Source organism: Anopheles ziemanni, chromosome 2, assembly GCF_943734765.1.
Source record: "Anopheles ziemanni chromosome 2, idAnoZiCoDA_A2_x.2, whole genome shotgun sequence".
NCBI lineage: Eukaryota > Metazoa > Arthropoda > Insecta > Diptera > Culicidae > Anopheles > Anopheles ziemanni.
Genome location: NC_080705.1, coordinates 6,540,021 through 6,567,398, shown reverse-complemented (window position 1 = coordinate 6,567,398; position 27,378 = coordinate 6,540,021). Strand labels below are relative to the sequence as shown.

Here is a 27,378-nt window from a genome sequence, read left to right as displayed (position 1 = left end):
ATCACATCGTCCTCCCGAACATCTTCATCGTTGGACAGATTATCTCCGTTCTCCGAAACGCGGAAGTCGTTGCTGCTGAGCCAGCTCAGCACTTTGTTTGGCGAACTGACCAGGCACGGTTCATCCGCATCTTTCTCCAGGAGCGTGTCGAGCGCATTCCTAGACGGGATCCGGGGGATTCCGGGAGATCGCGACTGTGGCCGCAGATGATCCCGGTTGACCTCAAGTCCGGCACTTCGCACGGGATCACCTTCAGTTCGCTGATGATGGTGGCCACCCGTTGCCACCGTCCGCCGTTGTCTCTTACCTGCACGAATTGTGTTTCAGTGTGTGATTCAAAGGAAGGTGATTTTCAGTTTGCTACGTTTTGGCATCCTGCTTGCCAAGGCCCCCAGCAGGCCAGCAGGGCGGGTATTTGATGATGGAGGCAAACGAGCGAAGGACACTAAAGTAGATTTTTTTTCTCCAATGTTTTCCTTCCAATTCGGTATTCGGTATCCTTTTTTCGTTATCGCCTTCTTGCATGCCCGTTTGCCTTCCATCTGCCCATTTTTACTAACAAACCAAGCAAAAGGAGGGAGGGAAGAACCAAAGACGCTTGAGGTGGTAAGGTATAGCTTTATCGTGTGAAACTTTAGTCGGATCCAGTCGGATTGATATCCGAACATATCACGATGTGAATCAATAAATGTATAAAATGCATGATATTCTTGGGTGAACTACAACATAAAACGACTGCTTTAAAAAGCTTTAAAAAAAATCTTTTGAATATCGAAAGAGAAAACTTTTGAAACAAATTCATGCAAATTTTCGAAAAGATGTTGCAAGTAAAGAAAGAAAATTTAATAATCCGAAAGTAAACAGATTGTAATAAAAAAAAAGTTCCATTTAACACAAACACAATACTCGAATCTGTGCAGAAGACAAAGAAACACGTGGTGAAAGAGAATCGACATAGAATTCCTACGGAAACAACAAACTGTGTGTGTGTGTTGCGAATTTATGGATTCAAAAGGATATTTACTATAGAGGAAAAACTACATTTCGACGGAAAACTACAAAAAAAACAACAGAATACAACAAAAACAACGGGGCAAAATGCGCACTCGAACGCACACAAACACACCTGCACTGGAGCCGCGTCCCCGGTGGCCACTGGACTGGCTCGGAAGCGATCCCGTAGCCCCCCGTCCCGAACCGGTTCCGCCCTTGTTGAACTTTGGCGAACCGCGCGGTGGAACCGGCGGAGGGACGCTCTGCTTCACGACCGACGTTTTCTTTTTCAACGGTGGCATATTGGTTGGCGTACCGGTTGCGCTGCTACCACCGGCCGCCCCCTTGCCGTACCCGGCCGGGCCCGTTCCCCCTTTACCGCCGGTGGAAGCAGCACCGGCAAGACCGACCCCGCCACCAGCGGCCGCACTGCTGCTCGAGGTCGTAGTGATTGTTGCTGCCGTGTGTACACTGGAGGACGTTTCTACATCTGTTTCCGCGGTCCCGTTTTGAGGGTGTGTGGAGAGTGTGGAGCATCACCAGTAACCAACAATTTACAATCGTTAAGATGTGCCCGTTTATGAAACAGAAAAGCATTTTTTCCAGCGCAGCACATTGTGAGGTTAGTAGATTAAAAGAGTAGGAAGAGAAAGAAAACAAATCAGATCGCCAGGCTTGGGATTAGTGTGGTGCTATGGTTAGTTCAGGTTATTGATAACAGAGCTTGCAACTTTCTCGTGTTTGATCGCACGGAGATCTTAATTCGATTATAAGTTAGCGATTTGACATTACAAAACCCTACAACCAACGGTTTAACAATCAGTTCGACGGTGGAAAACACGATCATATAGGCTTAAAAAAAAGGGTCATAAATTACCTGATTTAGGTGTCCCTGTTGTGTGCTGATTGAAATGCGCCTGCGTCGGATTGAACTGTTGGTTTTGGTGATGGTGGGAGCTGCCGGCTACGGCTGCACAACATGTCGTCAAACAATCGTTCCGAAAGGAAATAAAGGAAAAATTCAATTAGTTTTTGCAAGCAACTAACCGCGCGTCCATCGTGCTAATGCTACTTGTCGGTGTGTGTGTGTGTGTGTGTACGGTATGTGACTATTCTAATAGGGAAAAGACACTTTTCATACAGAAAAGCATCCTTAGCCTTATGTTCGAGTAGTGTTTAGTTTAACGAATCGTGTTTTTGTTTAATGTGAGGTCCTTTTTCTTATGCCTAGAGATGAGATAGAACAGATAATCGAGGGGAGAGAGAGAGAGAGATACATACGAGATAAAATGATAGCACAACACAACACGCACGTTAAAAGGTACAGAGAGATAAAGAGACAGAGACGGTGACACAAAAACCGTGACAAATCGAGAGTACATTAAGAAGTAGTGTGTGAGGGGGTAAAGAGTATTAAACTAAACAAAAATACAACATTAGTTTACGGGGGGGTTATACGGGTACGGCAAATGGTTTCACAAACGTGAAAGTGAAATAGAGACAACTCGTCTCGAAGGACATTGATCGCGCGGAAAAATAGTAAACTTGTAGAACGTGTTAAGGGTAACATGACAAAACGACGGAAGCACGTCAGCGTGTTCGAGAAATTTAACTAAATGGAAGTGATCTGCTTAGTTCCGGAATTTCGCTCATGCGGAAAATACGATCGAAAACAAACAACCTAGAAAAACCATGAAGGTAAGTAGTAATTAATTCAAAGCGATAGGTAACGGCGTAAAGATTTTGCTTAAATTTTGCAAATAATTTCCAGATAATGTTAAACTTAGGCATGGTGTTAGCGATGATGAATAGGCAAAAAAAAGGATTCCTGAATAAAATGTATATAGACGGACAAGATTAACCATGAGGTAGGAGATTAGGAAAACAGTGTCTCAGTTAAACGTTTCGTTATAGACAGCGAAGAAAGACATAGAACAATAAAGGTGACACACGAGAGAGATAGAGAGAGAAAGAGCACAACAGATGTACGATTATACAATTCGAATAGAGATAAACATGACAGAAGAAAAGGAGTGGGAAAATATTACATCTCGATAGGGGCTGTTCGGTATTGTTAGTTTCAGATGGATGGAAACAAGTTAACCCTCGTTAACAAAACACAAACAAAAACTAAAACTAGAATTCTGATAAAAACTAATACGCTATAACAGAACAGTGTAAAACCTTTGCTTGGAAATATACCCTAGTGGTGGTGTGGAAAACTTAAACTAAATGAAAATTAAGACAAACACTTACGCTGACTATCAGTTTCTTCATTCTTTGCTCTCTGTGCTGCTTTCGACAAACTTTTTCTCTTGGATGGTGAATGTTTTAGCGCTTTACATGGAATTTAGTTACGATGGGGTTTTTTTTCGTATAATTTAAATTTGGGTTTTTAGTTGGTTTGAAAGGTTTGCCGTAGCGTTTATACGTTTGCCAAATATATTTTAATTCGAGCCAGTCACGTTGCAAAACCGATAATAAAAGCGCAAAAAACGGAGTCCCGGACATCGGCCCGGTAGGATGGAGAAGTAGAAGATGGCGCAGAGGGTTGGTGGTCATGGTCGGTAGGGTTGCCACGATCACGCGCGGTTCGATCGTGTCGATGGTGATGGTGGTGGTGGTGGTGGTAGGTAGAGAAGAACACAGGTTCGGTTTTCGGTAGTGGAGGTAAGGTAAATCAAAAAAGAAAAATATAGAAAGAAAAAAGAGAAAAACAAACAATACGATGAAGTCAAAACGCACTGTTCGGGTTAAGTTTAGTATAACATTTGCTTAAACTCTTTACGAAGAAGAGGCCGTACTGGTACTGCCACTCCCTTCTTCCACTCCGGTGGATTTGAATTATAGTAATAAGCACTGTGTAGAGGTAGTTTAGCGGTAGTTACGTATCCAAAAGCACTAACACTAAGAAATCACTCCTTAATTATGTATATCAAGAGGTCAATCGAACGAAAAAATACGAAAACTAGACTCGCAAAACAAAACGAGGTAATCATATACGAGAAGAAGAAGTAGAAAACAGAGCACTCTGGGGCAAAATGGTTAAGAATACAATATTTTACTTAAAACTCATCTTTCAAAGGAGCGAACCTTTTACAGTTTATGGTACAGAATTCTGTCTGCGTGATGTAAAAGAAAGAATGAATTGCTTAGCAAATCTCTGTCCATGGACATGGAATCTGGATCTGTGGAGGTGTGATTAGCAACACAAGCTAACTTAATGAACTAGTAGTAGTGTGGCGTAGAATGAGTAAAAGGCCTACAAAATAATATAAACCAATAACTTTTGCACGAGCCTTATACTGGTGAGGTATGTTACAACAGCATGGTGACAATTTTTTCAATTAAAATATATTGTCCAACAACTTTCCTTGAACTTATGAAATAATTTAAGAACAAAACTTGAAATAGCATGTGATTGTGTGAACGATGGAAAAGGCAAAAGATAGAAGAAGAAATATAGAGTAAAACGATCCAACTATACGAGCAAAACATAAAGAATGCACACAAAAAGAGGAAAAGCTTGTACTGTTTAACTACAAGTAGCTCAAAGAAGAGTTTAAATAAAACATCCTCTGGCATTCCCATTCAGTGGTCATTCCTGCTGGTAAGAGAACAATATTACATACGGCAACACAAAAGCAAACACAATAGCTGGTAAGGAAAAAGTTTATGATTAGTATTAACATTCACAAAACACGATAAAAGAAAACGCAATAGAAACATAAGTTAGTCTCCGTTCGATAGGATTATATCTTTAAGGAGGCAAGGGGTCCACAAGCAACAGAATAGGAACAGAGCATAAGTAGCAAGAGAAGAAAACAATTAGAAGAAAGCACAGTAGGTTTAAAGTAACACACACGAAGAAACAAAACGCATAACAACACGCTATAACAACAAGAACAACAACAACAGGAGAATGATGTTAGATTACCTATGTAGCTGGTGACCAACGTGCGAAATTTTCTATGATTGCCTTTGATCTCGGGCAGATCCACTGGTGTTTGTATTGCATTAAAAGGGGTATTGAAGATTACGCAGAGTATTGAATATTGACGGAAGAGTTGTTTTGTTGTAAACATTTAACATTACAGTTGATGTAAATATTGTTTGGCCCGCCAGAAGGTAATTGTTTTTTTTTTTTTTTTGTAAGTTTTTGTAGCAACGAGTTTAGTCGCAGCGTGAGTATTTTCATGTTTATATTATCAAATATATCATACACGTGGATTGTATAAGGGAAGAGAAAGAGAGATAAGAGAGAACAAGAAGCAAGAAGAAATATAGATCAGAGAATTGCTTTTCATTGACAAAGAGGCGACGCTTTCAAACATCGGAGACGTGTGAGTAAAAACGAATACTGTGACACAATGAAAGTTTAGTTAGTTTTTTTTTCTGCATATTTGTGGTCATCATACTAGTATAATTCTAGTGGGTTTGAGCTGAGAGATTTCGTAGGTATCACGATTTCATTAGTTAGGCTTGCTATATTCACCTCCTGTACAAAGAGTAATGGACACCACTAGCGGAAATATTGGTATATTTCCACGGAAACGAGTCACCACAACCAATTCTAAACATAGACGTAGACATACGAATCAAATTTCTATACCGTGAAGGTTTTACTACCTTCTTATTGAGACAAAAATGAATGATTGCATTTCTTCTGAGTGCTTTTATAGTAGGTATTAAGTGAGCTACAAAATGGAGAAACCCATTACATAAATTTCGTACAATAATAAAAGTACATCAACATCGAATTGAAAAGAAAAGTATCTTATGCATTTAACGGATGTATTACGGAGCCCTAAGGCTCACACTGCTTAAACAATTGTTTCAGAAACAATATTCACTAGCATCACATTTTAAACCGCAGTCCTTATGACCGACGACTCCAATGATATAAATTCTATTAGCTCGTAAATCCCAAAATGATGTTTTCCTTGCTGTTTTCCTCCTGTTGTGTTTTTATTTTACATTTTTCCTTAGAAATGTGTACGGGTTGACTGGGCCATTGCAGGCCATAATAATAATGTTGCCACAACAGATGGTAAGAAATACATAGGTTTGTTTTAGCGTATTATCAGGCAAACGCAGAACAAGGCGCTGTTGTAGTACATGTTTGTAGTTGGTGTGGATATAAAACACAAATAGCAAAACATTCCACTCTTGGATCGTCTTTGATTGATTTGAAATACATTGACGATTTACAATGATTTCGCTTCAGAAAGTTTGTTTGGCCCGTAGATAGCAGACAGAAAACAGGAAAAACAAGGCATGAATCTGCTTCTTTGCCTTGATGAAGTAGTCACACTATCAATGATCGATACTTACGGGATGGAATCTTCTTGAAAACAGTTTTGGCCATGAATTCCTGAAAGCGTTGTGCATAGAAGGAAGGCCGGTGCACGGACACGGTATCCTGTAATGAGAAGTTAGCGAACAATTAATCTCCGTAAATGTGAAACGCAATGTATACACATTGTGATATCGCTTCATGATACTTACACCGTCGTGGATAATACTTTTCCACGTGTGTTCGAGCTTTTTCCGTAACCGATAGGACTGCAGGATATCTATAATACCGATGAATAGCAGCAAACGTTCGCCCTTTTCGCTGCGTGCCGGAATACCACCGGGACTGTGGGGAAATGAAACATACATTGAGACATTATTTTTTGCACGACGACCCCATGAAATAAAAATAGTGTTCTTATGAACCCGGAATTACTTACGGAACGTCATCCTCCTCGTCGATCGGTTCGCTTTCGGCCTGAATACTTTCCATTGCTGTCGAATGCGCAACAAGCCGTTGGCGGTTAATAGATCTACGAAGTGGGGGTGAGCATGTAAAGTATTATATTAGTTTAATACCATATAGCCGCTTATTGTGCATTATTTATGTTTAACGAAACACTTCTACACTCCCAACTGATTGATACAGCTTTGAGTCACAAACTAGAAGAACACGGTTACTTGTATAGCATATCGTTGGATCCAAACGAATAGCGCAAAAACAACAGTCGCTACGGAGCGTTTGCATGGCGAAGATTAATGGGTAACATAAATAGAATATACATCAAATGTCCTGTTAAGTATTTGAATAGCTGGATTCGTTAGAATTAATATCCAGATAAAAGCTGCCGTCTGAAATAAAATCAAACATATTTCACCCGTTCCAACGACCAGGCGTCTCCATTTTTTCCTGATGTTCGATGTCGAGCATGTTTCTCATGATATAGAAATCATTAAAAAATCCAATCATATGTAAAATTGTTCACTACAAGAAAGGGAACTTTTGTCAACCGAAATAAATATAAAATCAAAAGAACCCTCCCTTACATTGCAACACATCTTCAGATCCGTATCGTTAAATCTCTTCACTACAATCTTCCTTTAGTACGATACCCCACCATTATAATCTACTCGAGTCTCCATACCTAATAAGCATCTTTCCGTAGGTTGTGTGCCTGTATATAGATTAAAAACATCCGTTACACGTCAGGGATGAAGGTTTGGGAAAAGAACGAGAACGAACAAGGTACACGAGGTCAGTAGAATTCTCGCTGGATTCTGCAAAATCGGTCTTTATACATTCCGCTTGGCTTGTGTGATGCACACACACACTCACACACACATTCGATGGTCCTTGCGTGCGAACATCTAACAAAAATTCTTGATCTAACAGCTAGAGGGAAAATTGAATTTGAGTTAGCAAAACACAGAACAAAATCTAATAAAGATGGAGCGGATTTCGTACAACGAAGATTTTACTTTCGTTTTGCGGGTGTTTTGCGATCTCTAAGGTATTTAGGAAAAAAAGAGCATGGGTATCCAGGGTTGAAATGAAATGGTCCGTTCATGATGAACGCAATTTAACACGCAAGTGAAAAAAGGTAGACCGACGATTTGAGTAGGTGGCGGGAATGGGGTACAGATGATTACAACTCAACTACGGCACTGCATAAGGCGACGAGGAAGGAGCAGTTATGATGAAAGGAAAAGGGCAAATGCAACAACGGCCGGAAAGAACTTGGGATCAGATGTAGGGTTTGTGTGGATACGGATTTGGTTTTCCGAGAACTAAGACATCAACAAGTGCACGTGGATTTGATTGTTGTTTGTGAATGTGAACTATACAACGAGTTTTGTTCTGCAGGAGAGATTGTGATCCCGATTACCTTTCGCTCGAAGGTAAAAGGAAGCCTAACTGATTTGGTTGAGTTTTGGTGTAGAATTTGACAACCCCGAAAGGATTAAAATTAATTGTCGAATTCCTTAGCCGTACTGTAGAGCCTCTTCCCTATTGCATCCCCCCGTAGTTTTCCTCATGTATCGTATGTGGTTGTATTCCCTGTCAATTTTATTCCCCGTTTCGTGTTGATCTGTGTACGTCTCTGGAAGTGTAGGTGCAAACGGTTTTACTACGCTAAACATATATAAACTTTTTTTTTCTCATTTGTAAACAACAATAAAGCGGATACAAATAATTTAAACAACACATGCTCCATTACAGCAATAAGTTGTGTTATCGTAATACGGATTGATTGAAATCTTCTCACTCAATTAAAATTGTTGGTGTAAGCAAATTTATAAACCGAGAATACATTTATGTACTGAAATAAAAGTTTGTTGGTTGGTAACAAAAAACAACATATTTACCAATGAAGCAATTTTGCGCGATAACCAATAAAATGAAGCAGCTAATTTTACAATCACCGCAACGTAACGTTTGAACATTAAAAGCGGCGATTAAATGTACATTAAAATGTATATCGCCAAGCAGCAATGCCGACAAAATGGCGGTAATTCCGAGCAAACGACGAAAACATTACACATTTGTAAGAACGGAAGCCAGCGGTAGGTACACTGTAGCGTTCGCCAAATTCATCCTCCCCCTCCCCCTATGGCATGCAAGTAGCTCTCCTTCGCATCCGGCGACGCTGGCCGGAAGCGCCTGGGCGATTTCGCTCACTCACCTGCTTCGGTTAAGTGCCGTCGAGCGTTGCTCCTCACGCTCCTGCACCATGTACTGATCCGCTTCCGGTGCGTCTTCGTAATCCGATTCACCCTCCGAGCGCGCCTTGGCGGCCGCCTCTTGCTTCTCCTTCACCGCCAGGTCGAGATTGTGGATGCCGACCAGCAGCGAGTAGTCCATGATTTTGAACGACTCCAGCACGCGGCAGTCGCGCTGGATCGTCTTGATCAGGGCACTGTACGTTTCCGCTTCCAGGAACAGCCCGTTCGGGTGTTGTTCCATGAAGTCGAGGTCCTTGTACGTGGGCGACGATTTCGAGCGTTCGGCTTTGTTTGCCTGGCGGATGGGAATGTAACAAAAACAAGCGGATTAAAATAAGCTGCCTTTGCTTGCTGGGTGGGTGAACCCACGTTCACTCACCTTTCGCTTGTACGTCGAACCCTTGAGATCGTATTTGAGGTGCATCCTAACGTAGGAGGGCAGCAAGTTGTTCATGGCGACTAATCGAACGTTTTTACTATTGCACTGGTAGCAGTACAGGCCGAAAAACTTCGGTAACAGCGTGCGGGGATTTTGATTTAGATTCATGTAGTACCTGCAACGAAGCAAATGAAATTTAAATAAATTAGAGACCCGCACTTTGATGCCATTTGAACTACTCGGAGTGAGTTCCGAACCTACCCTGGTAATAGCTTTTGCAGAAACTCGCCCTCCTTGTGTTGCACGGTTTTGATGATGAACTCATCGTCGTCCGTCAGGTAGAAGATGGAACCGGATGCACCCGGATTCGACAGTTCCCGCAGTGGGGCTGAACACATGGACATCTGGAGGAGGAAGCAAACATTAGTACCATAAAGAGCCTCCAATTTCAAACCCTCTTCTCCCCCTTACCATGAAATCGTCCGGCTGAATTCCGAATAGGTCGCGAAAGTATCGGAACGCGATCGGAGCGTAGATTTTGAACTTGAACTCGCTGTAATGGTGCGCGGGTGTCATACTGGAGCCCTCCGGTGGAAACGATATCGTCTCCAGCTCCCAAAAGTCCATCATCAGCAGGTCGCGCCGCGGTTTCGACGCCAGGCTGCCCACCGTGTGCTGGATGCCGAGCTGGATCGAGCCCATGATCGTGGTCGTCTGGATCTTTTTGTACGTAATCTCGCCCCCCTCGCCGACCCGCCGGTGACCGATCTTGCGCTCCTTGTCCGACTTGGGCCGATGAGGCCGCAGTGACTGCTCCCCCGACATCTGTAGGAAGAGAGAAAACGGAATAACACAGAAAGATTAATGTGATGCGATGATCTATTTTTTAATAAAAGATCAAAGAATTCTAGATTTAGTCAAGTAATTGATTTGTCCTCGGTTGTCATGGATAGAGATTGACCAGCTTTGGAGTTTAAAACAGTTTCGATTGGATATCTTGCTTTTAAATGGATTAAAAAAGGGGCCTAGCATGCAATGGGCAACACACCTGACAAAAAAAAAAGGAAAAACCAGTGTCCCCATCGTTTACGGAAAACAGAACCTAAGAGAGGCCAAAAACACCGAGCAGTGAAAATGGAAAGTGGAAAAATAAAACTCAGCAAAGCTGAAATTGAATGAATGAAAGTAAATTGTGCAAATGAATTTACGCCAAATTCAACGCCAACACTGAAGAAGGCGGACAACAAACACCTTCAATCCTCCTTGTCCTGGAAGCTGACGTTGCCAAAAAGTCCTGGAAACTCCCACTCCTGGCAGACATTTCACCCGGAAAAGGGAGAAGCCAGCGGATGGAGGACAGGATTAACATTTTATCTTTGTAATCTCAATTTGTTCGTGAGACCGGAAGCGCTATGGAAAGTATTTTGCTAGCTGCTGGTGGGGGGACTAGACCGAGACATCGGTCGCACAATTGTCCCGTACCGTCGACACGAGTTTTTCGAGCCGCCTGACGCACCTGGAGAACCGGGTTGTTATGGGAAAATCAACATGTAACCATTTACAAAATCGCTCCAGGTTGTTATTTCTCCGCAAACACCGGTGCGACGAAGATGGGATGGGCAGGGGAGGCACGGCAGACGGGAAACTCATTTGTCGGAAGCTAATAGGAAAATTTTCATTTATCTGAATCAAAACATTTAAGAGGAAGCCGCCCGCACGCACGACGAGGTGAGGAGGCAAATGTAATAAAATGACACTCACTGTTTTCTCAGCATTGTATTTTTGTCCTTTCGCACGGACAGAAAAGCAATTGTGAAAAGTTACAGAAAAGGAAATAAAATGTTTGAAATACATCTCGGGGATAAACTCGGGGACGGTTTTTATCACATTTCATTCCGTTTCGAAGCTAACAGAAATAAATTCATGCCGATCTATATTTGGATTGGATCCCGTCCAAAAATCCATCCGGATCCGAAATACATTCGTACACCGATTTCGATTCCAGGAATAGAGATGGTAGTGCCCGCGGCTTTTCCGGGGCCAATGTGCATAAAATGGATGCTTTCTTTTCCCCCATCTCCCGACCGGAAGGATGAATCTAAATAACATACTCCACACCTTTTGTGGAGCGGTTTCCACCTTGGGAAGGTCCTCTTTGATGTCAAGTGGGTTGATGTGCAAAGCATTTCATCCTCCACTTTGATCCTTTTCAGGGACGGACACTGAGGACCAATGTCGAGAATTCCGTGAATTCACCTGTGAACGTGAAGCCGAGGCTAAGTGTTTCCTGCTTGCTAGCATAAGAAAGCTTATAATATCTCTCCCGAAAGGGAAACGCACGTGCCTTGTCGGAATCAATCCGTACCCCCCCCCCCCCTATTTGCAGGGCGGTTTGTGATAGTGATATCATTCCATTGGGATTCTGGGTAGTTCTGTATCTCCAGATCCTTCGAATGACAAACGTATTGCATTGGATCACATACAAGATGGAAATGGAGTGTTTGAGGAGAGAAGCGGCTCGTTATCGTATGGAGAAAAGTGACCTACTTAAATGCATGCGCAATGCAAAAGCGAAAAAATTATGCACGACAAGAGGAGGATGTTTCCTTTTATCGTTTCAACAGCAGCAGCACAGTACACAACAGTTCCGACGCAGTGAAGGAACGTTCGTGAGAACCACACTTTTGTGCAGCTATCTGCAAGTCGTATGGTATAAAATGCCGCAACGATATCTGGTCTCAACTTGAGCATATTACGATCCGAGTGTCTTCTTCTCAACCACGAAAGAAACGTCCGAAATTGTAGATGGGCAAGCAAACCTCACTTTCATTTTCCAGAGCAGAGCCTACCTTCCATGACTTGCATCATGTAATTGATTACCTTCCGATGCAAATTAAGCTTCATAAACCCATTTCCCACACCTTTCCACCAGGCCGCAAATCAGCGAGAGCTTTAGAGTGACCAACGAACCCGTTGCCGGACGATCCGGCAATCAAGAGCCCCCGCCGGTCTGATGCTGATAAGTTAGCTTCACTTCACTTTATCGAAATGCAGATTACGCTAATTGAGCACCGGAGAAGCTGCGGCCTCCAATTGTGCGTTATGAATAGCGAATTGAGTGTTGCCTGCAGTGCCTCTTTAAGTCCCCCCGGGGGTAAGACGAATGATGGAACACTGATTTGGGGGACGCCTGGTGTGGCAACCATCTTGAAAAGCCCTTCGCTCCGGGCGTAAAGCGATTGGAGCTGCCCGAGGTATTTGGCGGAGCAAATTGAAGACATCAGCTAATGAATAATGCAAACATCATTCGCACGTGCACGCGCCGTCCTCGTGGTGGACTCACTCTTTTGCAACAAACTACGCATGCGGTGCAATGGAGTAAGTATTATAAAGCGGCTAAAATTACCTTTGGCCAAACTCTAGAGCTGGAAAGGAAATACCAGTAGCCGCCGGTCAAAACGAAACATCGAGTGTCAACGCACGTTGGTAATGGATAGAAGAGGGTATTCAATATGTTTCATAAATACGTGTGCTCGGCCTGTGATAGCAAACTGAATTTAAAATTCGCAACGGAAACGGAATTTTCATATTTGTTTACCTTTTCCAACATTCCCAGCATAGGCCCAGCGACGATTCGCTTTATGCATTAATGAAAGGGTCGTTTTATGAACAGCTTTAAGGCTACCGAAATCATCCGCAAATGTTTCTGTGAAGATGCAGCAATGTTGTTTTACTGCCCGTTACCAATGGAAGTGCCGGAAAAGGTTGTTAAAATGAAGGTCTGTTGAGTATTGCATTTTATTTATTCAACGGCACGAATAGATGGGCACAGCGATAAGGACTTCATTTGATGACTTCGAGTTTCAAACTCCCCGTAGGTTCACACTTTACAGTATGAAGCACAGAAAAGAGTAGATCCTTTTAAGAGGAGGAAAGTCCTTCAGTCCTTCGCTCAATCGTACAATCTCGGTTTTATGACTTTTCGATACTGTCATAGCCCGTTTATTTTATCGATACAGTGGTGGGGTATATGGCGTTCTGCATTGCCTGCAGTATTGTTTCCCTTTTCGAAGAGAAAATCCCAGAGAAATGGTTGATAGAACACGTCCAACGTGCAGCAGCAGCAGCAACGTAGGTCCAATGCGAGACTGTGTGTGCCGTGATTCAACAACCCGTATCCTTCCCGTCGTTTGCGGCTATATTTATTTCTATGCCACAACACGAAGCGACCGAACACGGTCGGAGGCCGCCGACGTGGACAAAATAATCGATTCAACAATCAACCTGCATCATTCAGGTGAATCAACAGGACTCTCGCATAGAGCGCAACAGCTAGGTTTCGGACGGACAGAACGAGACTTCTTAGCGTTGGTCCAAGGACCAACACCATTACTCTCTGCCCGTGCCAGGCTCGTACGTTCCAAAAATCAAACCGACCGAACTCTCGGTCAGATGTGGGATCAATTTTGCATAAGCACTCAACACCGTCCCGTGGGCATCCCCAAAAGGGGCGCGTCAATGAAATTCACTAGCACTAACCACCTCCCACAGGTGGTCGGTCGGCGGCGGCAGTGATGCAAACACACCTGGGTGTTGACTGGCCACTCCAGGGCGTGGGAGTCCATTGTCCTTTCCCGTCGTTCAATTTGATGGGAAAATGTATTGTTGAGCTGGAGGGACTCTGGTAGAGTTTGTCGATCGGTCAAGTGTCCTCGGAGATTAAATTGGAAGACCCGTTTCTACGTGCGCCTCGTTTGCCGTTCGCTTGCGCTGTCACAATGTGCCAAAGTCAGCAGAATGGAGTAAAAATAGATCAAGGAATAGCGTCCTCCTACTAATAACTCTACCCTGCCGGGAGGATGCGACACATGTTGTTACAGGGAATCAAATCAGTTTAAAGCACTTGTGGCCATAAAACCCAAATCAAATTCTAATCATCCGTGATTGCACAGGCACTTTAGGTTGTGCTCTCTCGTATGTCTCGTGTGTGAATGTTCGGCATAGGTGATGGTATTTTTTACGATTATGTGACACTATAAACAACCGCCAGAGATTTCCTTTCCGAGATTTCAAGCTATCCATGTCGTATTGCTTACAACATTCATCAGAGTGAGTTGTATAAATCATTCCCTTTAAATTGATACTTGTAAATAGTCTGGCAACATTAGAATGGAATCATGAAAAAATATATCCAAAAACGTCCACGATTAGTTTAGTTAACATCTTCCAGTTTGATAAACTTGATACGAAAAGGATAGGGCAAGGACAACATTAAGCGGAAAAATAAATGTACATTTTTCGAAGTAGTTCAAATATATCCAACTTCCTTTAGATGATGTTTCCTTGGTTTCCTTTTCTTTGGGATTTGCGAATATTCCATGGACAGATCCATAAATCTTAAAATCGATGCTACAAGTCATTCAGATTCATGTCCTTGAATCTGAATCTCCCAACTCTAATCCAACTGATGTATTGGTTTTTTTTTTTCTTTAGAGAAATGCGACACGATTTGCAACAGCATTCCTTACCTACACAGGCTAATAGTAGCACGAAACGATGGCGATAACAGCAGGTGGGTAAAAATCAATGTAATACAAACATTCATCAAGGGCAATCGACACACATACCAGTACCGCCCACCCCCACCTTCTAGTGATAAGAGACCACGGCGATGGCATTGGTGTGGCTTGAGTTAAATATTATGTCAGATTTGGAGTACCCCGGGCGCAGTGGGAGGTTAAGGGCGTGCATTAGGGCACGACGTCGGTCTCCGCGTGGGCGAACCGATTTGGTCATCTGATAAGTAAAACCATGCTGGCACATAGTTTCACCAACTAGTCATCCCCACCCGGAGCGCGTGGGAACTGGAGAGGGTGCACGATTCGCTGGGGAATACCATATTGGATGTTATTTACGCCCATGTGAGTGGGTAGGAAGCTTCCGCATCATGAACTTCACAGCAAAGCCTATAGCGATATGGGTGGAGTATTCTTATCGCATGCCACACGTTAAAGCAAACAAAACGCACCAGAAGTTCACACAACGACACATTCCCGAGTTCCAGAGGGTCAGGAAATTAGAGCTAGGCACAGCTGTTTCTAGGCATTTTTGATTTCAGATTTCTACGACAGAAAGGCTTACATATAGGTATGTTTTATGACATCTCGTTGTTTACTACAGCCATAGTCAATCAGAGTGTAGTACTTTAACGAACGCCAATGTCCTTCGAGTGAAGCTAAGTTTGTTTATTACTGTCCACCACACATTACGGGCACAATAACGATAGACTGATGCAATTTGCGACAACGTCTGTTGTAGTCTCCTCCATGTTTACGGTCGCCGCTGATCCCTCACCAGACCGGGTTGTGTAGCGCTGTTTGATTTATTTATTGGAATAGAGCATTTAACGATGGCCACACGTTTACTAGCGTGGTCAAGTACGGTCGGGCTGGAGTCATTGAACCACGTACAACGATCTGCCATGCGCCATCAACCTTGGCAACGTTTAGAGAAGTTCAGGGGACCTTTGACACTGACATTGAATTCCTTGCTTATAACGTCTGTCCGCGAATATCTAGTAAATTTATTATACAATTACTGTAAGAGAACTTGAATTGAATAGTTCAGTATGAATTAAACTTTCATTGAAATATTGGCAAGAAATGTTTCTTCTAAACAATCCCATACTTTACTAATACTTGACACCACAGACACCGGAATGTAGCTTTGCCAGAAGCTACACTTTACGTAACATCTAAACGGTCGCTGGCAACACTGGGTACACGGTCAAAGCTTAGGAGAGGTTAGTTGGAGTGATATCCATCGGTTCCAATCTTCTTTTCCGCTAGCGCGAAGCCATTCATTGGACAATTCATACCATCACTTGTGCTTCGTCGTACCGGCTTGACGACGACGGAACCTCGAAGGAATCGCAGTGTTATGGACTAGGTGATGGTCATGCAACTTCTCGCACGATCAGCACACACACACACATACACGAATCCTTGGCCTCACGGGGTTTAAGTTTAAGGATGAACATTTGCTCACCCGCCGTGACCGACAATGGCGAAACTAAGAGTCAAATATTCCGATCACGTTCCGGGAGCATGGATTGCTTGGACCAGAGACCAGATGGCAAAGAACGTATACAACGCGGGTGACAAAATGCTACGAGGACATTTTAAACCAAACCCATAAGGTAAATATCAGGGAATCCATGATGAATCAAACGTTTAAATAAACCTCTTCGAGTGGCGCTGGTTAGTCACCATGAATGAAAGATTCCTGTAAACAAAATTATCTATGCCACTCACAGGTCTCGGCGGCAAGCACTACTACATCAGCGTATTTGCACAAACGTTATGCAATCGTCGGCCCAAATTTGCTCGGCCGAAATATTATTATCGCCGCCATGATCGTCATCATCAGCATCATCCACTCAGTACCATAATAAACCCGATATGTTTATGATCAACATTTTCGCGGGACGCAAATCGAAGCAATCGGGACTGGGATGGGTGTGCTGTTGCTAGTTGTATTTTCTGTTATCCACCGATCATCAGCTTCTTTTGACCAATAGCTTCCCTCCAACCTTCCCGCCTGCAGTACACGCCTCATCCGCTACCGTAACGAAGTTTACAAATAGGCACTGTTGATCTATGGCTTTTGGCGTTTATTATTTGTACAATCAGTTTATGGTGCTAAGACTGGGCTGGCTTTCCGAGGCGGATTGACTCATCGCTTTGGCAACACGATGGAGAGGAGTTTCAAGCGGTTGCCAGCTGTGTCTTTTGTTTGCGTTACACACGTTATAAGCGTTACGCGGGAGCCTTTGGAAGTGCACTCAATAACAGGCGGTCTGCTCTGGTTTGAACATCATCACTTCACCTTTGATCGGTGCTATGGAAACAGAAAAACACACATGAAGTACCATGACATAAGGCCCACTATAAGGGTTGAATTTGTTACGGGCCTTTTTTACAGTGTGTTGTAGCACATTCAGGAAAAATTAATACCATAAGAAATAGGTGTGTGGCACATGAATAAATGTAGGATTTGTCCATCGACACAGGTGATGGACACAAAAACCGCAACCCACTGTTGAATCCGTCTCGTTAGCATATTGGTTGCATCATTGGAATTCATCCTCAACGTCACACACACACACTCACCGCCATCATTAAAAATCCACGAGAGAAGGCAACCCCCCATTTTTGCACGACCAAACCCATCATCCCCTTCATCCACCGAGTGGGAGTATTGATGAATTGATCTCCGGCGCGGAAATGAGTTATTTATCTTCCCTCTACCTCGTGATGATTTCTCCAGTTTGCCCCCGTTTCCCAGCGTTCCGACCGAACCGGTGCGACCGCGCTCCGACCTGAACAGATGATTCGTAATCAACAAACCCCGAGATGACGGCTCGGAGATGTATATTCAATCTCGGTTGCTTGATTTGCCGATGATAATTTTTATCGCCGATCGCTGGATAAAAGTGTTCCACTGCCACTGCCAGCATTTTTATTGCCGACTGCGAAACTACCGATCGCACACAAACGATTCATTGTTGTGTTCGTTAGTAGGGAATGTGGTTTCTCTGTGCGCCGGCTGGATTTGCTTCTATCATGTACCTTTTTTTACGTGACGCACGATTGTGTGCCAAGGGACAACAACATACCAATATGTTATCGTTGGCGAGGACGTCAGCGTGATATAGCGACGGCCACGGGTACGCCATCGTGCTGATAAGGGCCGGTGACATTCGGAGACGTCAGAGTACACGAACCGTTGACGACCGTGTGGGATCATATTCAGCTGGTGGTTGAGGAGGAAAAAAACCAACCGAACCGAGACAAACGCGCCGAATGATTGGGTAGGAAATCAAAACACCGCGAAATGCCACACATTCTGCCGGAAAGAACGCAAAAGCTATAGACATATAGGCAATGATGCAGTACAACAGTCGTCACACTTGGAGATTCTGTCATCGGAGAATGTAGGTAATTCGAACGTTCTGTACGTGTCCTCTTTCGAACGGAAGGTCGAACGAACGGTAGCGTTCGGCTCGATTTTACCTTTGAGGACACCCAGTACGAAGCTCACAATGTGGTTGGCATTATTATCTTACCCAGTACAAGCACTTACGGGCCAAAAAGTTATATATGGAATACATAACATCACCAGTATTCCGGTAACCGTTAGGAGACGATCTAATGATCCTTCAGGAGTAAAACTTGTTCATAGCCATTTATCAGAATTACCCACAAGGCAACAACAATCTACATGAACAACCATTTTTATAAGCATCACATAATGGCTATGCAAAACCAGTGCATTAGGATTCAGCTACCGGCGAATGTTTTGCCTCACACTGCCCCGCGCATATGGCACCATTCACGTCAATCACACATGGACACGCACACACTGCAGCAGGCAGATATCAGCTGCCAGTGAACGACGACGACGCCGAAAGCAGCGGAGTAACCTAGTGGCCATGGGTGATGGACGACGGAGGTGGTGATGACTGCCTTGGAGTCACGAGTGACAGACAGGCAGTTTGCTGTTTGCCGCTACACGACGTAGTATGCATAAACCATGCCAAGGTACCGGGGCACCGATTCCGCCGTTTGTTGGCTGTTTTACTTGCTGACTGTACCACCGGTGTGCTGAGTTTGCGAGTATGTCACCTTCCATTGGCATAACTACCCCCTCCCGCGTTGTGGCACCACCTTCGTACAAAACTCCTTCATTCAGCATCCAAAGCATAAACTGCTTGGGGTGGTGTACGTGGTGTGAGTGCGAGTATTTACTTATTTTTTTTTTGCGAAACACTTGTCCATCTCAGCTGCGGCTACTAAAGTGAGCGTGTGAGACCTCGCCAATGCCGAACAAATGTGGAGAAAAAAAAAGGTCCATATCAAGAAATACATAGATTCCTGACTTAAGCCCTGACGATGACTACGGGGCCTAAAACCAGCGCTAGCAGACACATTCCAGTGACCGACGAACTAATTTGGTGATTAAAAGGCTCACAGCACGGTTTCCCACGAGAAAGAATCAGAGCCTAAATCAGAGTTGCATAAGACATGGGACGTAAGAAAAGAATTTGGAGCATCCATGGTTTTGGGAAAACGGTGTCTACTTACAAAATCTAAAACGGACAACATTTCTGTTCCCAGATGCATGATGCACTTGTCACCTTAGAAGTTCTAGAAGATTCTTTTCTTAACTATTCGCGAATGTTCTCCGATGGCGCTGCGGCACAGTGTTGGATGCGCTACTAAAGAGATTCTCACACTCGAACTTTTGGAATCCACTCCGCCAAGCGACGATCGAACGTGGCGCAACACTCCTTCCTTTCGGGCGCGGAAAGTTACCTTCCGAATCTTTGGAAAATCTACCGCGTACTGCCAGGTGACGGAAAAAGATAACGCCCCAACTCCAACGAGCTCGCGAGATTTTAGTAAGAGATGTGTTGGTGGTTTCTATTGCCCACTACTCCCACCCGTGCGGCGTCAGTTTCTTATCACCATGGGTTTCTTGTGGACGATCGGACGTAAAGGATTGGTAGTGGCGGCGGTGATGTGCTAATTCGGATGCCAATTATGGCGACAACTTTCCGTCTTACCTTTTTTCGTGATGGGGGAGTATGAGTTGAGCAGCGTTAAGCGTGAGTGGCTGAAAGACGCGTTCCTGGATGAGGCTTATCTAACGATATCGATATCTAACACACCGTCAGCTGTGTGTGCCAACGAACGACCATATCGCGTAAACCTAACGATTGGGAACTTCCGATTACTGGTGGATTAAGCCTTATTGGAACATCAGATAGGAACGGGCATCCGGTCGCTTTAAGCTGTGAGTGTAAACAACAGGATGTTTATTTACAAAAAAGCTATTGGAAAACAAACTCTCACAAACATCCGAGTCTTGACGACAAACATTTCTGGACATGAACACCGCTAATGTCCTTGGTATTTATGTTTCCCAATGTTTCGCGCAACAAAAGCAACATTCTGTTGGAAAGCTATTATTGGAAGGGTTCAGCAGAGATTTATCCAATGCGGCCATTATTCATACGGGCCGTCCATCATCATACCAGCTGTTGTGGTCGATATACTGGAAATGTAAAAAGCCTGCCACCACCGGAGGGACAAAGCGATGTGTCTCTTTAAGTGGCAATATTTTCGAAGGAACATGGGCCGACTACTAGAGTCCCCGGGTTTGAGTGGGTCGCCATGATTGGAATTTCCATTTTCGTCCTTCGGGGAGGGATGGGGGGTCGGTAGGTGGCGTCGAATGATGAGCTAAAAATACGACTGTCATACACAACCACGGGCGGAAACAGCAAGCGACATCGGAGAACGCTTGGATGAAACTGATTTTCATCTTCCATAGTCTAGCTTCCGCATTTCCCTCTACCACCACGAGTCTCGTTCGCTCCGGTGACAATTTTCATCATTTCACCGTTGGTTGAACATTGCGAGCCAAGCGAAGAAGTGGCTGGCAATATAAATACGTTACAGTAACCCTTTCTGGCATTCCACCCCGGCGGCCCTTGAAGACGCTCCTGGAATGGAATCCTTCCCAATATCTCGTGGGAACCACGGAAAACGTTGTCGTGGTCGACACAAGACGACTTTCGTCGTCCTCTACGGGTCGTACCGGGGGGGCCGGGTATCTCCCGTTTATCATATATGATGACATGCCATTGGAACTGCTGCTACGGTATTTTCCAACGACAGATGAGTCATCGCCATCGTGAACAGCGTCAGTGACCGCAGACTCCGGTGTGTACATGCACGATTGGTTAGCACTCAGGTGCGATGGAGTTGAGCATGAGTTGTGTTTTATTTCTTCTTTTCTTTCCTCTCCATCTGTTAGTTATGCTAGGAATGGAAATTTCAAAATCTCAATTGTTTGCTTCAATAAAGACAAAGAATTCAATTCGGGGAAAATAGGTTTTTCAACATCGGTATAATTGAAAAAACATACCAGTTAAGACATGTCAGGGACCACGTTTGATTGAATTTTAGGATCAAATTAAATTGAGGAAATGGAAAGTTCGCAACACAGCTGGAAGCCACCGAAAAAGGAGCTTTTCGTCAACTTTTCCGTCCGCTTACGCAACGGAACGTAAAATTACTTACACAGCCCGAAAAAACAACCCACCCCTGGTGGTGGTTTGCTTTCATGTTACCGAGAGGCTCATGGTTAACTCTTCAAATTTACTCAAGTCAGTTTTTATGACAACCGAACCGGTACCGAGCCCGCCCTCCGCAGGCCCTTCTTGCCTACGAGCGTAACTTTAAATTACTGTGCTTTCCCCCCACATTTTCCCTCAGGCTCTTTTTTTTTGTGGTCCAAAGTGCATGCCGTGTTGTTTCTGGCCATATTTGCTAATGACACTCCCGAAATCACATCGCCTTTTGACTGCCAACCCATCTCCGCCATAAATCCCTTGCAAATCTTCTCACTGAACTTTCCTTCTCAACCATTGATCCGGTTGGTGGTTTCGTGGGGAGCGACGGTTTTGTGGCTTCCTCTCGAACATCAGGTTTGATTGAAACCTTTTTTCGTGTGTGTGTGTGTGTGTCTGTGGGGTGATGTAGGTCGGATCACCATAAAAGGGGAGGTTTTTATGTAAACGATCTTGCGTCTTTCCTACACCACAAATGTCTACGAACTTGATCGATTATTTTGAGGATGTTCCGAATGGGGCACGACATGGAAACCTAATGGTGTTTAATGTTTTTATTTTATTGCTGCCCAAAAAAAATAGTTATCTGATATTAGGATCATAGCTATTCTGAAATATGCTTTTGTTTTTATATATGATATGGTAAATAAAAAAAAATCTGGCTATACACATCAAATGTTAGTAAGGGAAATCAAAAGCTTATCTTATTGTGTGAGGATGATAGACAAGACTTTTCTCTCGAGAATCGTTTGCTTCCACATTTTCCTTCTTTCTTGTGCGCCAGCGCGCCGGGGGTGAGTGGACGACCCGGAATAATGACTTTTCCGGCCAACCGTCGCAAAGAACAGCAGCATCATCATCATCGTTGGTTGGATCGAACGGGTGCGGGGTGCGGAACGATGGCTTGGTCACGGTCCCCGGAACCGACGAAAAAAGAAGCCTACGCCGTCCGCCGTACCCTTTCCGGTTGCGTTCCCTAACATGCGGCTTGCCTTGCTTTGCGGTTATAAAGACATCGGAAACATATCTAACCAGCGTGCTTGAACCACGGGGGGGATTTATGTTTCAATACTTTCAATGATGGATTTAAAACATAAGCTTTCGTAGAAAAAGTAGGAAAGATCTATAAATAGACATGCGACGTACAAGCCGCTGTTGACGAATGATTTGATGCTAATAAAGGTGTGAGTAATCGAGCAAGCCCCATGAAAGAAACCCGTGTTCAAGGTAGAGGATTAATCATGTTGCCTATACAGCTCTGTTTTGTCAACCGCAATCGTAAACAATTTTTTTCTTTGATTGGGAAATTTAATTGAAAAGACAAATATACCAACAACATACTGCTGCTTCAGCTTGCACCGTTTTAAATTACACTCTGGCAAAACAACAAACATAATGCAAAAAGTCAGTGAATTTCCGGAACAAGCGCGCGGTAAGATAAACACAATCATGACTCAACGATGCCATCTGCATCCGGGCGATGTTTACACTGGGCTTTCAATTTACGACGGCGCCATGTCATGGAACACGACCGAACACGCGCGTCGTTTTATCAACACGACGGACGAACGACGATGGATGCTTTGACTGACGACATCCAACAGAAAAAAGGAAGCAGGAATGCCGGTTGTGGAAGTGTGTCGGTGGTACCGAACCGATAATGTTCCCGGAAGGAAATCATCTTTACGCGAATCTTTATCCTCGTGCCATAAACGTGCCAGGGGTTCGCAAAATATCCCACCTCCCATTATGACCACGCACGGGGTCATTTAGGATTAGCAGTGATTTATTTTGTTGCGTTTATTATGTTTAAATAAAATTACACTCCAGCAAACCAGCCACCCACGGGAAGGGGAGGGGGGGCATAACTATGAGTAAATGGTCCCCAAAGAAGATAAATCACTGCCCTCAATGGTATTGGTGCGGTCGGTTTTTCATCAGCAAATAAACATCAACAAGCGGGTGGTGGGTTGCGGTCGGCCCCAAACCTTCCCAACTTTCCACAACAGCCACTTAAGGGAAAACCAACTCCAAGCTCCTCGGAGAGATTGGACCCGATTTTTTCCGATAAATTATGTAAACCTTTTACTCCAACGCCCGCACCACCCTCCCCGGCGTGAATACTTGTGCCCCCTCTAATGGTACTGTGGGGTGGTGGTTGGCTGAACTTGCCAGTCAATTGCGCCAGCGTAAAGGTCAAGGCCAAAAGGAAGGAGAAGTCCGGGTGTATTCCAAACAACGTCCCGATTATGAAACCACGCCTAAACGGGCTTCCCACCCATCATCTGGAAGCGAATCTTCGCAGGAAATAGAATAAATAACAACAAAACCAGACGATATTTTAATGCTAATGTGTCTCCTCGTTCAAGTTTTGCGTCCCTCGCTCATTTCTTGCGCGGCGAAAAATGTACATTTTCAAGATCGGAAGACACAACCTCCCGCCCTTTTACTAGTGATGGGTTCTCGGAATCGCACCCACCGCCCGGAACCGCTTCCGAGCATCTTTAAACTGGCCCCAATTCTGGCTTAGTAAAACCCACGATTCCACCTGGAGGTGCCGGCAGCCGGCTCCGGACGGCTCCGGACGGTTCCGGACGGTTCCGGACGGTTCCGGACTGCTCCGGACTGCTCCCAACGGCTCCGGACGGTTCCGGACGGTTCCGACAGCTCCGATGGCTCCAACGGCTCCGGCTGCCAACTAGCGGCTCCGGACGGTTCCGAGCTCGGAGTATTGCACCTACGGAGCCGCTTCCGATATTGGTGGAGTCATTCGGAAGCGGTTCCGGTTTTTTTATCGAATTTACCCATCACTAACTTTTACAGTTAGAGGAGGAGGAGGTGGCAAAAGTTTTCCCTCGTTTCAAAGCAAAAGCAAACAAATATCAACATCAACTTCCACCCGCATAAATCGTCGAGATAAAACAATTATGCACAGCTGGTGGACTCTGCGTGGGTTTCCATTAAGTGGACGCCGGAAAGGACATCAATAAACGGGCTGGCAAATAATATTGTTGCTGAGGAACCGAACATTTTAGGTTGTTACAATATTATTATCCATGCAACCAGAACAATATTCAAAACCAACTATGAAGCTTAGGAGGCAAGAAGCACCAGAAGGCTAAGGCACAAAACAACGGATGACCCTCACGATCCGCGACCTGTTGAACTACTGTTGCGGAACACAACATTTTGGGCCGGCAGAAGCGGAAGCCAACCGTGAGCACGATTTTAATTTGTTACCGAAATGTTCTTGCCAAAATCTCAAACACCATTGCGCGGGGGGGGGGGGCGGGTGATTGAACCGGACGCGCTATATCTCGAGACGTGCATCGGAGTTTATGATTCCTTCCGAGTGGTGCTCCTCTGACCTGGTGTGATGGCCTGGGGGCGATGGGAAGGAAGGAAGGAAGGGAGGAAGAAGCTGCACACCGGAGGCATTGACTTCAAAGGCATTAAAACAAAGCACAAAAACCCAGGCCCACGCGTTCGAGCTCATTCAAGTAGGATCTAACTGGGAATCGCGAATTTGCGGAAAACAACACAGCCAACAGTACCGCTTGCCCCCCATGGGATGTAGCAGTGTGGAGGGGGGAGGGTTTTTCTCGATGTGCACGCGATGTTTTCCACCGCACACCGAAGAGGAAACGCACCGGAGTGGAACAGCGCGAGAGCTGGCAGCTGTCAGAAGCCGGGCACAAGGCGCTACAAAACCCCGTTACAAGAACCTTCCGTACAACAAGCCCAGCCTTCCTTCCCCCCTTGGGCGATATTTATATATATTTTAGGAGTTCAACGAATTGAAGGCGAGTCTTTCCTTTTTCTAACTCCGTGCTGGTTGTGCTTGGTCGGGAAAAACATTTTCTCGCCTTCCATTCGACCATCGTGGCGTTGTTGTTGAAGCGAGATGAGTGGGCACGAATTGGTGGTGGGCCATTTTTATTTCGCTAATTTAATAAGGTGTGGACGCCTGGTTTGTTCCGATTCCCTGGGTGGGTTTTTATCCGAACGAAAAAAGGATGAGTGGGTAATATATCTTACATTTAATTAGAAACTTAACGGTGGAAGTTGGCGTAAGAAAGACGTTTGCGCACCAGTGTCTATTAAAAAATGATAAAGCCTACCTCCTAATGGATGAACTGTGCTCAACAAAATGGCTGCCGAAAGCGATTATCTATTACATCAGAGTAATTATTGGAAACTCTAGCTGGTGGAATCGTTTGGTGACCTCACTCCATTGGAGTTTTACACCAGAGTTATGTGCCAATGCAGTAACACTGGGTCACTAGAGTGATGTTTAGCGTTTCCAACACACAGCGATTTGCCTTTGCTCGGGGCGTGCAAATGACCATCCTTATCATTGTTGCCTCCTCTCGACTGTGTTTTATTCCACCCGCCTCTTCACTACTAGCTCCCCTTTTGTGTGATAACACACACACATACCCAAAACCATCCTGCATACATCCGTTGGCGAATCCGATAACGTTCCCTCGGACGTCGGTTGTTGGTGGTTTGGGGTGTGAATTGAGGAAACGATTTGACGACCACTGGAAGACGGTTGTTTTTACTCCCCCTTTACGCACACACTAGAGCAAGGGGGTGTGTAGGGCATTGGGGAAGAGCGATTTAGAATGATCTGTTGCTGAGAATCGCGCGATTTCTTTCAATTAGACCAACACACTTCACACGCTCGTCGAGTCCGAGCTGTTTCTTTCTCAATCAAGAAACCGGTTCAAAGTTCATCCGTATGAGTTCGCCGATAGTGGACTGGTGGAGGACGGGAAGGGGTGGAGGGGTTACAAAAACGCGTCCCGATTATGTCATCTCGCAAAGCGGGAAAGGTTGTGTTGTTGCTTATCGTCCTCCCCATCCACCCCCCCTGAACGATTTAATTGGACATTTTCTGTCATTGGCCCCGAAGGGCATATTCCAATGTACAAAGTCATCCTTTGGATGAGCAACAAAACACTGGGCGGGAAGAAGCAGAGGGCCGATGATTCCAACATCACTCGGATGTCATTCGGTTTATCTCAAACGACTGTTAAAATGAGTCGCAGAAGTGGTTATTTTGCCAGTAAAGTTTACGCGGGACCGTCCGGTGAAAAAAACTCCCGAAAAAAGTCTTTATGGTCCTGAGCCGCCTTCAGCGCAATATGGCACACACACACACACCGGCTAGTACAACAACAGTGGACTTTTTTCGATGGACCACATTATCGCACGTCCATATCTTTATATCGGACCCGGTTTATAGCCCGGTGTATATTCCTCCCTTTTTTTTTGGTGGTTTAGTTCCTCCTCCCAGAAAACAACACCAAAATGTCAATTTTACATCATGACCGCGTGAGAAAGAGACATTTTTCTTGTCCGCATCCTGGTGGGATAATTGCAATGATGTTAAGCACGAGTGAGCTTTGTGGTCGGAGGACAGGGAGGAGCATTAGGACAATAAAAATATGGTCTAAAACTTGAGGATCTTCGGGTCATAAAGAAAACTCTTAAAATGTTGCGCTCTAAGGCTCGCAAAGGTATACAAATAAAATGATGCAAACAGTTAAGGCGCGGGGGAAAGTTATTCTAACTTGTTTAAACAAATAACATCCATAAAATAACACTCCAAACCGTTAAGTGCGTTTATAAAGAGTCTACAAAATTTAATAACAATGCGTGTAATAAAAACGAAAAAACAAACGACCCATAATTTTGAGAGTAAACATTTGGTTGAATTTTATTACATCACATTTCTACCAAATAGCTTCGCTCCACAGTTTGACCTGAGAGCAGTTCTACA

General features: G+C 44.4%; 1 protein-coding gene across 1 annotated transcript in view; it reads right to left on the bottom strand.

Moving 5' to 3' along the window:
- The window catches only part of LOC131284345 (uncharacterized), a 38,345-nt gene that overhangs the window by 5,788 nt on the left and 5,179 nt on the right, over positions 1-27,378 (bottom strand). The window contains 11 exon segments of the mRNA XM_058313204.1: positions 1,219-1,483; positions 1,871-1,963; positions 3,250-3,330; positions 4,931-4,993; positions 6,328-6,415; positions 6,502-6,634; positions 6,729-6,821; positions 8,973-9,307; positions 9,392-9,566; positions 9,653-9,795; positions 9,863-10,216. Coding sequence (XP_058169187.1) covers positions 1,219-1,483; positions 1,871-1,963; positions 3,250-3,330; positions 4,931-4,993; positions 6,328-6,415; positions 6,502-6,634; positions 6,729-6,821; positions 8,973-9,307; positions 9,392-9,566; positions 9,653-9,795; positions 9,863-10,216 — 1,823 coding nt within the window.